The following is a 17,461-nucleotide window of genomic DNA, read 5'->3' on the forward strand; positions in this document are numbered from 1 at the left end:
AAAAGCAGACACAACTATTCCTCAGAGAATATAGGCCTCCCTGCATGTCACACACACATCTGCTAGAGCACAGTTTCCCCAAAAATCACTGCCAAGTAAATGATGAGTAAGTAGATGTCATCTGGATGAAAACATTAATTATTTAATTTATTCTATAAATATATATTGAGTGTTTATGATGTGCCAGGCACTGTTCCAGATGCTGGAATACAGCACTGAACAGACAGCCTTTGTCTGTGTTTTTGTGGAGTTTTTTCAGCAAGCTATCCTTCTTCCTCAGCTGTCCCTTCACTTGGGGAATGTTCCTAGGTGGCTGCTTTGCATGAGACTAGTTTCCCCTATTGTCTCCTAGAAGATTACCTTATGACATAATAAGGTGCCTTGGAAATTTTGGAAACTGTATCAACAGATAAGGCTTTGAACTAAGGAAGAAAAAAACCTAGAAGAACAACTCTGCTACTTTCTTCTAGGAGCTCAAAGAACTGCCTCCTTTTAATTGGTCAACTTCCAGGCAAAGTCATGAAGTGACACATAGAAAAACTGAAGCACCAAAAACTTAAATGACCAGCATGATCCACAGGTGTGGGAAATTAGGAAGTGTGCTCTTCTCCCTTGGTTTCCAATTCATCTTTGATTTGAAGGTGTGACTCAAACCTACTGGGAGTAAAGAGGGTACAGGACAGGGGAAGGGAGCAGTTAGTTGATGGGTAATTTTTTCTATTTTTAATAGAACACACTGTTACAAGGATTCACACTCCTCAGGTGTTCACACATACGGTGGTAGCATCTGTGTTAGAAGCTTTTCCGTTTTCTGTTTTTCAATTTCCAGCTCTTCAGTCCGTTCCCGGATCAAATCTTCCAAGTTGCTAGAATATTGTTCCAACATCCGAAGCATGGAATCAATGATATTGGTCTTCTTCCCTTTATTGAAAGTTTTAAACTGGAGGTAAAACAGAAAAAGGAGCCAGGGAATTCTTAACCCACAAACTCAGAGATGATGGCTAGGACACCTTATCAAAAATCCCTTCCTCCAAAATGCCAGGGCATGAGAAGTAAACCTAGGTATAAGTAGGAAAAGTCACCACTCAACTTCACTGTTACCTGGCCCATTCACAAGACTCTTTTCCCCTGAGCACCTCTTCCCCTACCCTTCTGGTTCTTTGAAATCTGAGCAAAGGTGTTCTGTTCCCAGATGCTGTCACATGAATAGTAGCCACTTCAAAGACAATAGGATCTGGTGTTGAGCTCTGGCCATTTGTGAGTGGGATAAGAGGAAAGAGAGAAGGAAGCACAGTTTTACCCTTCTAGATAATCAGCCTATGAAATCATCCTTACTTCTAATGCCACTGTGTTATCAGTTCTTGGACAGAGGGAGGTTCCTTGACCTCTTAAATACGACCCAAGAGCTACATGGTAAAATCTACCCCTATTTCTTACCATGGGGTCCAGGAATAATGATGTGCCCTACCACCTGCCCTTCATGTCAGTCAGGGTCATGTAGAAATTCAACTGGTCTTGAGCCATTCTATGCCCTGATCCTTTAGAGGTGGGTGCATGCCGCAGCTTTTTCATGAGCCCTCCTGAGACTCTGTCCATCTACAGAGACAGGGAGAGCGGCATAGCATTGGAATCACAAGAGTGTAGCCCCTCCTTGCTGATGTGGTCAGCATGCACAAGGCTGTGTTTACAATAAAAGACTGGTGGTAGTTTTGCTGAGCAGACGTCTAGGAACCTATCCCAATGAACCCTTTTTATGCAGCTGGGCCACACATGCTCCCCTTAGCACTCAGTATCCCAAGGCTGATACTAGGAGTCCCTTTCTGAGCCTGGTCCACATCTACATGTCTACCAAAGTCCTACAGGTAATCTCAGTAGCCAGTTCAATTGTTTAAGCCCCCCCCCCCATTGCCTAACCCAGGGAGCCTCCCTCTCTTCCTCTTTCCGTTTAAGTTTTATTAGCTGCAGGAAGTTGGCAGGCTATCCTTGTCTTTCAGTACTGAAGCATTTCAGTAAAGGCAGTCCCACCAATGTCTTGTTTGAAGGCCGTATGATGTGCACTCCTTCTGTCTATCACCAGCTTCTCTGCTGCCTTCTGAAATAACATCTGTAGCATCAACACAAGAGCAAATGCTTTTCTCCTGCCTCATGGTAAGTTTTCAGAAATGTGACCTTCATGGTCCTTTGCCTTTTCCATACTATTGAACACATGTTTGAGTGTCCTCAAGAAACCCAGCCAGGCTAATGGAGGCATTGTTAGCTGGGGACATGGATGACTTCATATGCAGGGCCCCTCAGGCTTTCCATCCAACTCTTTCTTTTTTCTGCCTCAGATACCTGCCACTCACAAAGCATCTCAGTGCTGTACTCCAGCCAGGCTCAAAAGCTTCTCCACCAGAGCTGACACAGCACTCACAGAAAGCACCCTCAGTTTCGGTATCCTGTAGTTTCAACAAAGCCCTAAGCAGCATGTTCCTACATAGGAACTGCACTTTAGCTCCCTTAGCAGGGCTCTCTCTGTCCTTACCTCATTTCCCCTTTTTCATCCCCAACTATAGGGAAAGAATCAAACTCTTTAGAAATTCAATATCTTAAGGAGAGAAATTATCATTTTCCGTGCACTCTATTGCCTCAAGGAGTTCCCTAGGAACCTAAAAAGGCTTTACTACTCCCCATTTGCACTTTCTTCCATCATGAGCACACTTTCAAACACCATTTATCTTTCCTGACCCTCCAAAACCATCTGGCATCACTTAAATGGTATACTCAGCAGAGTTCTCTGGGATCTCCAAAGCAAACATAGCTCTATGAAGGTCCACATCTCTTCCATGATACCCATCTATTAACAGTCTCAATGCCATTGCCTTGCAAATGCCCAGTGGTTCAATTTTATTTCTGAAAGGTTGGTTAGGTCAGATTGTGGATGGTCTGGAACAGAGGTCCATATACCAAAGAACATTAAAACCAACCATTGCTCTCTTGGAGGATGTGCTAGGAATGCTCCAGGATCAAAAGCCTCCAACTAGCCACCCCATGCTACTTCCCCAAGAGGAGTGATTTTCTCTCTTGCAAGAGATTCCTTTCACAATATCATGAGAACCCAAATACTTAGTTTTGGGTAGGCCAGCTTTGGGATGACTTCTGGGCAATGCTAAGATTCAGAGAGTACTTACCTGATTAAATATTTCATCAAAAGTTGGTCGCTGTTCTGCAGCTTCAGCCCAGCACTGCTTCATTAGCTGGAGACATTCTGCAGGGGCATACTCAGGAGGAACCACTGGTCTGTACACAGGAGGAGGCTTCTTAAGTCTGTCTATGATTTCTGTCCAGAAACAAGAACAAAAAGTCTTAGAAATCGTAGAAAAAGCACTAGGATTTGGCAAAGATCATAGAGTTTTAGCCAAGAAAGGGCTTAATCAGGAAAAATCACAGAAAGCCATCTCCTTTGCTTTCTCCTTAGGTGGCTTGAATATAAATTGTATCTGAGCAAAGGATGTGTCATTCAATTGATGAGGGGACAAGAAAATAATCAGTTGGGCTATTAGTATCATTTAGGTACAGCTTTATCCTGCTTCTACTAGGTTTTAGATGTGGCCTATCTGACATTGATTCTAACACTACACACCTCTAATGATCTGGCTCCCTTCACTGACCACCAAATCATCTAAACTTTTCAGTCTCCACAGTAGACCCACTTAGCCCTCCCTGAAGGCCCAGGCCCAGCCCAGATCCATGCTGTGAGCCCTGCCTGGCCCCTAGGGAAAGAGGATTAAGAACTCCAGTCAATAGTTCAAGACCTCATCTGGATCCTTCTGACTGCTTGTCCTTAAACTTCACTTTCAGTGGAAAATTTACTACGTATCAGACTATGGACTAACCACACTGAATGCATTCTTTCATTAGATTCTGACTACAAACAGATGAGGTAGGAATCCTTATTTTTATTTTACAGGAGGAGAAAATGAGGGACAGAAAGAAAGTAAATTGCTCAAAGTCACAAGGCTAGTAAGTAACAGAATTTGAATTTGACCCCAGGCAGTCTTGCTTCCAAATGCCTCAGACTTCAAGTAGGAGTTCCAAAACTCCCTGTTCAAGACCCAAAAACCATTAGTGAGCAAAGATCTAGATCAGGGAGACTGAGAGAACTCCCTGGAAGTAGGAGAAAATAGTTAGCCTCCAATGTCCTCAGCAACCCACACTCAAACTGGACCAGCCTAGCCTTCTGCCAAACATTCTTAAAACACGAATCTGGCCATGTCACTTTCTTGCTTAAAACCCTTTCACGACTTCTCATAACGCAGAGGGTAAAATCCAAGCCCTATCTCTTGAGCTCATTTCTTATCCCTAAACACCTCCCAACACCCCCAACTCCAATATTCTTATCATGAACCAAACCTTGCTTGCCCCACCAGTGTGCCCTCCCCACCCTTACATTGGCTATAACACTCCAACAGTGTTGCTTCATACCATAGTAAGTGTCCCCTTGTTTCTATGAAAGAATTTCAGCTGTTGCCTCTGACTTCTCAGTGCCTTGTCACATCACACTTCTGCTCCTTTAGCCCAGGTTGGCCTATACCAGGAATAGTTTCTCTACTGCAGCACCCTGCCCTCAGTGTAATAGATTCCATGTGAACCAATCCCTTGGGGTGTGACTGCCCTCATCTGCTCTCTGGTAAAGGGAGTCCTTATCCTTTTACCAGAATACCACTGAGTTGAATGGGTTACCTCTCTGCTGAGGTTCAGCATAATTCATACCCTTCAGGACTTAATAGTCCAATTGAGGAAATAAACAATGACCAACAATATAAGCCTTCTAGCAGACATATACACAGGGATGCATAGAGGGGGCACCTCGCCCACACGAAAGAAGTTATAAAAGGTTTTCCAGGGCAGATGGTAAAAATTGGATGATGCAAAGTGGGGAGGTGAGGGCATTCCAGGAACTGTTAACAGCACTCTTGAAGGCACAAAGATAAGAGACCAAGGTGCATCCAGTCATGTGGTTTCGCTGGTGTGCAGGGGGTGACAGAAGACAAGCTTAGATACGTGGCTAGGGGCCAGATTATGAAGAGCCTTGTATGTCATGTGAGGAATCTGGGCTTCATTTGACAAATGATGGGAAATACTTAGAGAGTTTTGAGTAGAGGAATGATATGGGACTCTGAGTAGGGCAAAGGATAGTTAAGTACTTGGGGTTTCTTTGTTTTGTTTTATTTGCATTTTTAAATTTTTATCTTCAAATGAATTTAGACTTCCAGGAAAGTTGTAAAAGTAGTATAATAATTCCCTGTATACCCTTCACTCAGCTTCCCTAATGTTAATAGCTTATATAACCATAGTACAAAGGAAATGAACATTTGGTACAATACTAATACTACTGTTCTAGTCTTTATTTGAATTTCATCGATTTTATTCCTAATATCCCTTCTCTATCCCACAATCTTGAATCCAATTCAAGATCCCAATCTGCAGTTAATTATTGTGTCTCAGTCTCCTTCAATCCATGATGGTTCCTTATTCTGTCACTGTGTTTCATGACTTTTGATGAGTATTGGACAGTTATTTTGCAGAATGTCTCTCACTTAGGGGTGTGTCTGATGTTTTCTCATGGTTAGATTCAGGTTATGCATTTTTTGCAAAAATTCCACAAGGGTGATATTGTGCCCTTCTTGGTGTATCACTTCAAGGGGTACATGAGGTTGACATGCCTTGATCACTTGGCTAAGGTAGTGTCTGCAGGATCCTCTGTTAGTAAACGTATTATTTTTCCACCTGTAATTAGTAAGTATCTAGAGGGTTTACACTCTTAGAATATGCAAATATCCTGTTTCCCCTCAAACTTTTGCCCACTGATTTTACCATTCATTGATGGATTGTGCCTGGTAGTCAAACATTTTCATGAAAGATGAGGATGAAAGCCTATGGTATGAAAATATGGAAGGACCTTGCCATTCACCAGCATCATGAGGGGTACTGAAATACCTGGCATGGAGTGTCTCAAAGTAGAGGAGGCTCCTAAAAAGAAAGAAAAAAAAGGACCAACATAGGTCCTGTAGGTCCTTGGCTTGCATCACAGTTTGGGAAAAGCCAGCTTCTTGGGTTACGGAATTTCTTCCAAATGCCTAAATCTGTTTGGCTCCAAGTCCCACCTGTACACAACTCGAGTTATTTGCAGACTAGCAGGCAGTTAGCACAGACAGATAAGAGTGTTCACTCTTGTGGCAAATTACAACAGCCTGGGTTAGGCTGATGATCTGGGTCATGGTGGCCCCCAGTGCCCTTTTCTCACCTCCTGCTTACCTTTGGCAGGCAGATCCACCATGCAGAATGGGGTGCCCCGGACCATCACTTCTTGCATGATGATGGCAAAGCTATAGACATCTCCTGCAAAAGAACCTAACCTGCTGCCCTTTGGAGCTCTCAACAGTTCAGGGGCCGTCCATAGCAACTCTGAAAAGAAAGCATTGTGTAATAAATGCAGGAAGGATTAACTGACAGCATCTGCAATGCCCTCAAGGGTTCCAAGGGTGCTGTTTCATTGACTGCTTTATATTTTTATTAGATAGAATGGCATGCTAGTGCCCCCCAGGGTCCAAATCTATGAATCTAAGAAATTACGCACAGAGAAAGCATACTACTCTCCCCACTCCAGGACCATGCAGGCAGACACAGCAGAGGTGTGGGGAAGGGCAGAGAAGCTCAAAGTAGCAAAACTATCTGGCACTTTCTTTCTTGCTCTCTTGAACCTGCAAGTAGCAATTGGCAGGCTGCCAGGGAAAGGCAAGTGCACAACCACTCTAGTTGCCATGGATTTGCTGTTTGCTGAGATCTATATGTGCCTGGTAATTTGATTGTGTTGGAGCTCAGGGATTCACAAGTTGCTTTCTCCAGGTCTTCTCTAAGAGGATTAGAGGATCTCCAGGCTCCCTCTATTCCTCACAGAGCAAAAAGGTGCAACAGTCCCTTCAAGTCAGTTCTACAACTATTTATTGAGGGTCTACTATGTACGAGGCACTATGCTAGGTACAGGGATGGTGCCAGAGATGAATTTGACCTTGCCTCTGCCCTCGTAGAGTTCACAGACCAGTGGGCAAGACAGACCTGTGAACCCCTGACTGCAATACATGGCAGGACCACTTAAGTAATGTAGAAAGAAATATACATTAATAATATAAATGGACTAGTCAAAAGTTGGAGGCAGCCTTTTACATTGAATCATATGAAATTGCCATTTCTGTGGGTCAAAAATGGTTGAATATTGGCAATTCCATGAAGTTCAAACTAGAAAAAGAGAAAACAGCTGGTCAAATTAATCCAGGAAGGCTTCCTGGAAAAAGTTAAATCTTAAAGGAGTTTGTTCAAAAGGTCAAGGATGCAGTTTCCTAGAGCTGAGAGGGTAAGGGCTTTGCAGGGAGAAAGAACAGTACGTGCAAAAGAACGAGAAGTAGAAAGGAGCAAATTGCAGATGGGGGTGGTGGTAAGCAGATTAGCTTGGCTGAAGAGAAGGGCTCTGTTAAGGAATAATGAGAAATGAGAAATGGGCTTGATGAAGTGGGGGAGGGAGAGTGGCTGGAAGAATGAGGGCAGAAGGTGAGAGGCCCTGAGAGCCAAATGAAGGCATTTGGAGTGAATACAAAAGGCAGTAGGGGTGCGGGAGCTGGAAAGGGATTTGATGAAAGCTGTGTTTGGAAGATTAATCTGGCAACCTGCACAAACTGGATTGAAGAAGGAGAGAGGCTGGAGTCAGGGAGACCAGCTAGGAAGTTATTACAGTAAGAGCCGGAGGCGAGGGGACGGGGGCCAGAATGGGGGATGGGGGATGGGGGCAGCAGCAGCAGGACAGGGAACCAGATACACAGGAAGACTATAATGAAGGTAGTGACTGGGCTGGGGATGGGATTCATGTGCTCCTTGGAGGGGAGATGTTTGGAGTAAACAAGGGGTTGAAGTCCACGAAGGCAGTCTGGAGAAGAGTGTCTGCTGAGGGTGAGGGTGAGTGCAGGGGGAAAGTGCTGGCTAACTTTTCATCTCTATAAATTTGGGGTATTGAGAAGGGATCCCACGGGACTAGCCCATGGGAAGCAGGCCGGAGGATGGAAAGGTCAGAGGTTATTTTGATTTGTTAGTGAAACTTGGGAAAGAGAAACTCGCCCTGGAAATTCCTATTTTGAGCGAATCCTGATCAAAATGGTGGAACAGGGAATTCTAGCCTCACCCCCAATCATGTACTCACTTTCTCCCTTTGTCTCCCAGATGTCCCCAGCCTTTGTCCCACACCCCTACATTCTCCCACCCTCATGACATTCTCTGATATTTTTACTATAATGATTTTGCCATTATATCTTCTTGTCTAGGAGGATTTGTATTTGCAAATAACCAAAAGACTGAACATTACTTTGGTGAAAAGAATACATTTCTGACTGTGGGATTTCAGGAATACATTTCTGATATGGTTTGGAGGGGCGGGGGGGTGGTGTATCTTGGAGCAAGAAAAACGCAGCTGCTTCTTCTGTTACCCTCTCTCCTGCACATTTAAAAGCACAAGAAGGGAAAAGAGGGCAAAACTCTCTGGTAAAAAGCAAGGTGATTAAATACAATCATTACCAAATAGTATTTTCAAAGAGCACTTACATGTATGTTGTTAATGGCTAAAATGAGGCTTTATCTGCACTATACTTACATAATTGAAAGTGGACAGTAATGAATACACTTACAACCTACCCCCATTTCCCCATCCCCACTCCAGAGCCAAGTAAGAGCCACTACCTGCCATTAGACTTGAACTCTCAGGAAAACTAGAAAAATTACTTTGGCTTGTTTTGTATCTGCTGATGCCAGTACTAACTCTGAGCCTTGCTATGGTGATAAAAATCAACTGTGGACAGCCAGCGTGGTGAAGTGCAAAAGAAAGTAGAGCTGAAAGTCAAGAGACAAGGGTTCACAATCTTAGCTTGGTCACCTTACCAAACCTCAGCTTCCCCATCTGTAAAATGGAAGTTGAGCCAGATGATTTGCAAGGGCCTCCTAATTATAAGATTCTATTAGCCCTGTCATCTAAGAGGGAAGCAGTAAGGTTCATTATTTCATTTTATTCAATCAATTCACTGATTCAACAAACATTTGTTTTGCCAGATGCTGTGAAAGGCACTGAGGGAGGCAAGCCTGTTTCTTGCCTTTGCAGAGCTTATAGGTTGGGAAGGGAGAGAAGACAGCATGCCATATCAACAAAGTATGATATTACAACTGGAGCGCCTGGGTGGCTCAGTCAGTTGAGCGCCTGACTTTGGCTCAGGTCAGGATCTCACAGTTTGTGAGTTTGAGCCCCGTGTTGGGCTCTGTGCTGACAGCTCAGAGCCTGGAGCCTGTTTCAGATTCTGTGTCTCCCTCTCTCTGCCCCTTCCCCGCTCATGCTGTGTCTCTCAAAAATGAATAAACATTTTTTTTAAATGTTTTTAAAGTATGGTATTACAACAAAGTTCAGGGGCACCTGCTTGGTTCAGGGTTAAGCATCTGACTTCGGTTCAGGTCATGATCTCACGGTTCACAAGTTGGAGCCCCACGATGGACTCTATACTGACAGCTCAGAGCCTGGAGCCTGCTTCAGATTCAGTGTCTCCCTCTCTCTTTACTCCTCCCCTGCTTGCGTTCTGTCTCTCTCCCTCTCAAAAAATAAATAAACATTTAAATGTTTAATATAAAAAAAACAACAAAGTTTAAAGCCCTAAGGATCATAAAGAGAGGAGCTTAGCTGAGCAAAGGGGGTCATGGAAAGTCTCTTAAATCAGTGGTATTAAAGTTAAGCCCTGAAGAAAGAGTAGAATTTAGCCAGACTCAGAGGAGTGTATAACAGACTGGGAAGGGAAGAGTATCCCAAGGAATGGGTACAGCATGTGTGAAGACCTGCAAGTAAGAGAGAGCCTGGGGTAAACAACTGGAAGGAGCTCAGTACTGCTAGAGCACAGATGTGGAGAGGGAGTGATTAAGCACGAGAGGTCCACAAGGCCCAAACCACACAGGGCTCATAAGCCATGTAAAGGAATTTGAACTTTATCCTAGGAGCAATGGGAAGTCATTCAGTGAGTTTTGGCACAGCTGTAACATGATCAGATTTGCAGTTGAGAAAACTCCCCTCTGGCTGCAGTGCGTGAAGAGTGGATTTGAGCATCCAGACTGCCATTGCAATTTGGAGAGTGAAATGAAGCAGCAAGAGGGAGAGACAGCAAGAGACAGACCGGATCCATACACACACACACACACACACACACACACACACGCACTATCTTTTCCCCACTCTAATACCAGAGCTTCTTAAGTTTGCAAGTTGCCAACCTGTGAATTAAGTGGAACTCTGGGTGGCTGGTCATTGTGTTTTATCTTTTATAGATGACTCATAGTGACAGGAAGCTAAGTACTTGCCAATCTGCAGCCGTTGTCCTCAACATCCTCAGCATTAACACCAGGCAACTATTCAAGATTTCAAATTGGAATTAGCCAAACAATAACCATAAGACTAAGTTGGCAACAAGAACAGGTCCACAGAAAGGGGGTGGGGGGCGGAGAGAGAAAGAGAGAATATCACATGGTTTTTACTGTGATTACCAGGAGCTTCAAGTCCTCCAAAGTATGGATGGGCAGAGAAAGGAAAATGTTATTATAAGCCATAATTTAGCTAGATGTAGGGGCCAGTCTTCCAAAAACCTGAATTGAATTCCTGGCACTGCTGCTAAGTAGCTGCAGGACTTGGGCAAACCTTGAGTCTCAGTGATCTCATCTGTAAAATGAGAAAGTTGGACTAGATGCCTCCCTAAAGTTCAGTACTCCATAAGTTTTATAGAGCACAAAGATGATGCCACTGATGGCTGAGCTGTCTGTCTGTCTGTCTGTCTGTATGCATGTGTCCTCCCTGTGTCTTTCAGTTTTCGTTTCTCTTATGTAGTAAAGTCTGCAGTGTGAAAAGTTCCAATGCCACAGACTCTTAAGAATATGAGTATATGTTGTAATCTTGATATGTCCCTCTGTCTGCCTTTTTGGGGTTGTCGGTTTCTCTGTGTTTTTATGTCACTCTCTTCTTCACCCTTGCAGTGCTGGTCAAAACCTTTAATGCCCAAGTTTCCTATATGTATTTAACTCAGTTCATTCTCTCCTTCTCTACTATTTCTCTTTCTTCCTTCTTCTCTTCCATCAGTACATTCCCTCCTATTTTTCACTCACCCACTCCCAATTCCCCATCTCAGATTTCTCCTTTTTCTTTGATCTGTTATGACCCCTACAGGCATTGTTTGGTGCTGCCACCGGGGCCCTAAACAGAAGACAAAAACACAAAACGGGAGTTTACAGGCATGCCTACTTATTTACTAGAAGGCCATACTTCTGTCTGAAGCCATCCCACACAACCCACAGAGTATTTACTTGTTAGGAGCCCCCTCCTTGCTTCTTTCTCTCAGACTGAGACAGTGAGGGTAGGCTCTAGTGACATCCCATTCCAGCATGTGCTTCGTGGGGGTCCAGCTACCAAATTACCTTCCATTCAACTTGACAGGTATTTATTGAGCACCTACTGTGTGCCTATAGCTCAGCAAGTTCCTCCAGAGACTCCTGGGGTCTCCAAACAATACCGCCTAATCCTGCCACAGCAGGAACTCAACATTATTGCACTGGCTTTGTTCTGAAGGGTGGCTGTGCTGAGATTACAGCCTGCAGACTTCATTCAACTCCTTTGGCTTGGAAATGAGGCTGAATTTTCAACAAAAGTGGGTAGTTGAATCGAACTGAGGCTTTAATTCAGTGCGTATTCTCATTTGAATTTTGGAGTTACCTTGTATGCATCAGAAGGGCATAATACATTGCTTACCTTCTGCAGAAGGTTCCTCTTGGGAGAGTCTTAGTGTTTCCAAGATATCATTAAAGCCATAATCTGTCACTTTCAGTACAAAACGCCCATCAACCACACAGTTCCGAGACTTCAGCCTCCCATGAGCAAACTCTCTGTGGTGTAAGTACTTCATGCCCTGCAGATGATACAAACAGGATTTATTTAGTAACTAATTTAACTATTTTGTGCTTTTAGAAGCCAGTGTCTGAGCTTGTTAATGGTATGAGCTATTATAGTCAAGAATTAGAATTCAGCCCTTTTTTCTTATATGCAGGCAAAGCAAAATTTTGACAAGAATTATTTCCAGGTCCATTCCAGCTCTAAAATTTTATGCTTTGATGAATAAATGTATCTTGTATGTATAGAGAAGTGTCTGTTATTGGGAGATTTATTGACATTTCAAACATAGGATAGATCCATGCATACATAATTTCCAAGAATTGAAAGATTCTGATTTCCCCCCAAAAGGTCTAGCCCAACTTTCATCCACCATTGGCAGGAATGAAAATTGGTTCACCTTTTTGGTGGGCAATTTGGCAACAGGTATCAAAATTGAAAGCATGCATACCCTGTGACCTAAGGATTCTGCTTCTCTAAAGAAATGCTTGTACATCTGCACAAGGAGACATACACCAGAATGCTCAAGGCAGCTCTGCTTTATAATATTATATCATTAAAACTATAGTAAATATGTATCAAGAAGGAACTGTCCAAATTGTGGTGCATCCCAACTGTGGAATATTCTCCAGCAGTTAACAGCAATAAAATAGATCCGTATGTATGAACAGGGAATCATCTCTAAGCCATAAAGTAAGTGAAAAATACTAAGATGCAAAACTATGTGACAGCATATATTTTTAAAAACAACCAAATCTATAATGTATGTAAATACACATGAAATGAATTGCAAGGTTAATCATCAAATTGTCATCAGTGGTTAACTTTGGGGGAAGATGTGAAAGAGGGTTGAGTAAATGTCAATGTATTCCCATATATATTTATATCATGTGATTTTAAATTTCATTTAATACGGTATTTTTGTAATTAAAAATATAACATGAAAGCTGAATACTGCTGATCTTTGCAGCTTGCTGGGCAACTTTATATGACATTCAAATGTAATCCACCAGGACTCTATCAGATGGGTTTATTCATTCACATATAAATGCAATTCATATTCTAGTGCAATCATCTCAGAACTGTTTATTCTGAGCCCTTTTAAGTACGTTGCTCTATTTTGTGGCCTGACACTCCTTTGTATTTGTATGCTTTACATCCTGTGCCCTCAGAAAATCTGCAGTCCCCAGTACTTCCAAGCCAAGTCTGCAGTGGGTGAGATTTCCCCCAGGGTTGTCTAATGCTTGGCTTTCATTTATCATGGGCCTGAGAGGATCGTCATTTAGAAGATTCTCCCTTAACTCACGGGACCTTGCTTATAGGATGAGTGGAAAGAGTACTAGAATTGAAATCAGGAGATTTGGATTCTATTATCAGCTCTGCCACTTAATAGTTGGCTGATAAATATTTATTGAGCACTTACTATGTATGGCAGACACTATATAACAAAGTATACCTCATTTAGCTTCTCTGAACCTCCGTAAAAGGAGGCTAATCACACTTATTTTATGGACAATTGGAATGCGATAATGTCTATAAAACTACCTTGAAAAAGGTTAGGCCACAATAGAAAGGTCAAGACTGGTCAATATGCAGGAAGCTCAACAAATCATTGATTAAGCAGTTCAGCTCCATAAAAATGCATGTAGATAAAATTTGCATATTATTCCAAGGAGTTCAAGGACTGCACTAAAGCCAATACATAGACCCATCCATGAACCCCCTTAGCTGTCAATACTCCTTGCCTCAGAGAATGGAGTTGCTGCCCAATAGACCCTATGGTCTTTTGGCTTTCTGGTCATGCTGAGTTTTATATTTACACCAATGGTATGTAAAGACCTGTCACCTACTTCTAGACTGAAGCACCTTTTAGAAGGCGAACCAGGAGATGAAGCTAAGCAGCACCAAAGGATCTGGGAATGAGTACTTTTCCACATCCAGAACGCAGAGAAACAGGATGGAAGAAAGTATTGCTTAAGGCAAAGAGTGCTCAATGGCAACAGGAAGTAAAGACAAATCTGGCCCTCAAATTGAGGAACAGGGGTGGGAAGAGTAAACTTTTTCTATATCAGTACCTTATAATAGATATGGACAAAGGGACTACGAGAAGGGATGGGGGCAGACCATGGGTAGGAAGGTGGAAGAGTGAGATCATCACAATGACCCAAGGAAAATAAAACATCCCAAAAACATTTAAATTCTAATCTCTAGGGAAAATCTAAAATTTCCTCAGTCTTTCCATTAACCTTGATGAGATCCAACAGAAGTGATGATTTAAACATCCAGTCAAGTTTCACATCCTGATTTGTCAATATGTCTTCTAGGCTCCTTCTGGAACAGAATTCTGTCACAATGGCAAACATTCCTGAATCATAGAAGAAGCCCAATAAAGGGTTAATATTTTCATGACGTAGGTCCTTCATCTGGAAACAGAGGGAGAGAGAAAAGTCACAACTGTCCTGTCACAACTGGGGACTAGAGTTTAGAGCACATACCCTTCTCTTCATTCTTCCTATGACTGGTTGCTGTGATAAGCTGAATTTTGGCCCCCATTATCTCCAATCTCTGATTTTAGTCCTGTGATTGTTATGTTATATTGCAAAAAGTAGGCCTAATCTGATTATATGAGTCCTTCAAACCAGAAGAGGAGGGAGGAGCAAGAGTCAGAGAGATTCAAAGTGTGAGGACTCAACACTCCATTGTTGACTTTGAAAATGGAGGAAGGAGGCTACAAGTCAGGGAATATGGGCAGCCTCTGGAAGCTGCAGACAGCTCTCAGCTGACACCCAACAAGGAAATAGGGACTTCAGTCTTACAACTGTACAGAACTAAATTCTGCTAACAATCTGACTGAGCCTAGAAGTGATTTGCCCCCAGAGACTCCAAATAAGGGTCCAGCGTGACTGACACCTTAACTTCAGCCTTGTGTGATACTAAGTGGAGCACCCAGCTGAGTACACATAGACTTCTGATCTACAGAACACTGAGATAATAAATGGGTGTTGTATTAAGCCACTAAGTCTGTGCTATTTTGGTATGGCCATAAAGGTTCTGCTCACCAATTCCACTGTGTCTGTTGGGGAAAGGGGTTTCCCACATAACCAAGCAATTATTCAACACCAGCTGGGTGTCCTATAATTCAATTCTGACAATACCTGCCTGGAGATAGCATCAGATACCACAAGCTAAGGGTTCAGTTCTACAAGATTGCTCCCATACACACACACTTCAGACACCAGTGACAAATCCAGGTCACCTGGGCTTCTGACAAACCAGGAATAGATTGGAGGTTCCAATAATTTGCTAGAGTGATTCGCAAAATTCACAGAAACATTTTACTTACTAGGTTACCAGTTTATTACAAAAGGATATAATTCAGGAACAGCTAGATGGAAGAGATGCATAGGGCAAGGTATAGGGGAAAGGTGTGGAACTTTCATGCCCTCTCCAAGCATGTGCCACTCTCCCCAAATCTGCACATGTTCACCAACCTAGAAGCTCTCCAAACCCTGTCCCTTGAAGTTTTTATGAAAGCTTCATTACATAGACATGATTGATTAAATCATGGGCCATTCATGATTCATTCAACCTTCAGCCCCTCTCCCTTCCCCAATTGTCAAGGGGGTGGGACTGAAAGCTTCAACCTTCTAATCACGTGGTTGGTTCCCCTGGCAACCAGCTACCATCCTTAGATGTACTCCAAACATCTCGTTAACATAATAAAATACACCTTTACCATTCTCCTCACTTAGGGAATTACAAATGTTTTAGGAGCTGTGTGCTAGAAATAAGGATGAAAACAATATATATATTATAAATATATTATATATATGTAGTATATATATATATATATATATACAGTATCATAGGCAGTGATAGAAAATTAACGCAATGGTCAGAGGGAGATTTTAGAGAGAGATCTATCTTAGCATATTCTAAGTGAATATTAGGTCTGTGGCCTTCTTCCTGATTCGTTGAGGACTCTGGAATGGAGCTCAGTGAGCCAGGAGAACTAAAGAAGTTTAATACAATAACAGATTGTCTATTTGTGGATATTCATCTCTCCAGTATCTATTAAAATAGATAGCCTATATAAACATCAGGCCAAACTCTATAAAACTTGTTTCAGAAGAAACATCTAGAATTTTTACCACATTTTCCCTTTGCATCATTCATTTTTTCACTAATGCAAAAAGCATTCAGTGTGTGCCCACATGTCCAAGGCACTGGACTACATACATGCTAGAGATGCAGAGATACACAAAATGAAAAGAGCTCACATTCAAAGAGGGGTGATAGACAAATAAGCTGACAGCTGTATTTTACTGTGAAATGTATTCTTACGGAAGGTTGCATGGCATGCTGGGGGAGCTCAGATGTTAATTCAGCCTGAAGGATCAGAGAAGCCTTCCGTGAGGAGGTAATGTCTTGACTGCCAGGAAGGACAAATACGGGTTGACCAGATGAAGGTGACAGGGTGGGAGGGGCTGAGAGTAGGAGCATGTTATGTTGAGGAAATTGAAACAGGTTTAGGGTGGCCAGAACAGAGTGTAAGGGAAAGAATATGAGACAAAAGACTGGAAAGAGAGAGACAGGAACCACATTCCATGGGTCTTTGACAACCTTGATACGGTATTTGAAATTTATATTATGGGCACTCAATAATTGCTATCTATCTTACTATTTAAAGGGGATGAGAGGGAAAAGGGCTCCATGATCACTTCCAGATTTCTACCTGTATTCCTGGGCAGATAGCAGTCTATATATTGATATAGGGGACTCAGGGATGGTGTAGTAATGGATATGTTGGTGTCCCACCCATTTCCCCTTTACTGTGCATCACTCAGCTGCTGTGAATGTTGGCTGATAACTCACAGCTGTTCATTCTCAGGAAAATTGTCCTAGGGTCCAAGCCAAATGGAAGCCAACTTACCTTAAAGGTTTTGTCCCACCCACAGACCTTAGCCAATGATTGACTCCCTGGGAATGGTACAAAAGTCCAACTCCCTGGCCTCAAGGTGGGACTCCTGATATAACTTGCACTCCAGCATTTTCCCCATGAGATCACACTGAAACTAGTCTCCAGCTGAGATCACATACTTGCTGAACTATTACTTCTGCCCTATGCTGCTTCCCTCACTCCCTTTCTCTTGAAGCAATGAGTAATTTGAACAAGAATCTCCTCTCAGGCTCAACTTTTAGAGAATCTGACCTAAAATAGATGAAAAAACAAAATTTTGGTGATGAGGAAGGCCAATTAATTCAGCTTGGGAATTGTTAAGAATGAGGTGCCTGTGGGACATCAAGGTAGAACTATTCCAAAGACAGTTGGATATTCAGGGTTTGGAGCTCAGGAAAGAAGTCTGATCTAGATGGATAAATAAACTCAGGAACTGTAAACATGCAAAGCATGGTATATGAAATTAATGGGAGTGGCTAAGATAGCCCAAGGAAAGCCTACAGAACAAAAAGAGA

At 42.6% G+C, this 17,461-nt stretch overlaps 1 protein-coding gene across 1 annotated transcript in view; it reads right to left on the minus strand.

The window, feature by feature from the left end:
- The window catches only part of GUCY2F (guanylate cyclase 2F, retinal), a 104,406-nt gene that overhangs the window by 20,186 nt on the left and 66,759 nt on the right, over positions 1–17,461 (minus strand). The window contains exons 9-13 of the mRNA XM_043569732.1: positions 14,233–14,409; positions 11,849–12,005; positions 6,298–6,447; positions 3,171–3,319; positions 777–940 (exon numbers count right to left, since the gene is read on the minus strand). Of these exons, the coding sequence (XP_043425667.1) occupies positions 777–940; positions 3,171–3,319; positions 6,298–6,447; positions 11,849–12,005; positions 14,233–14,409 (797 nt within the window). The remainder of the gene's footprint in view (positions 1–776; positions 941–3,170; positions 3,320–6,297; positions 6,448–11,848; positions 12,006–14,232; positions 14,410–17,461) is intronic.

This window comes from Prionailurus bengalensis, chromosome X (genome assembly GCF_016509475.1).
Source record: "Prionailurus bengalensis isolate Pbe53 chromosome X, Fcat_Pben_1.1_paternal_pri, whole genome shotgun sequence".
NCBI classification, from domain to species: Eukaryota; Metazoa; Chordata; class Mammalia; order Carnivora; family Felidae; genus Prionailurus; species Prionailurus bengalensis.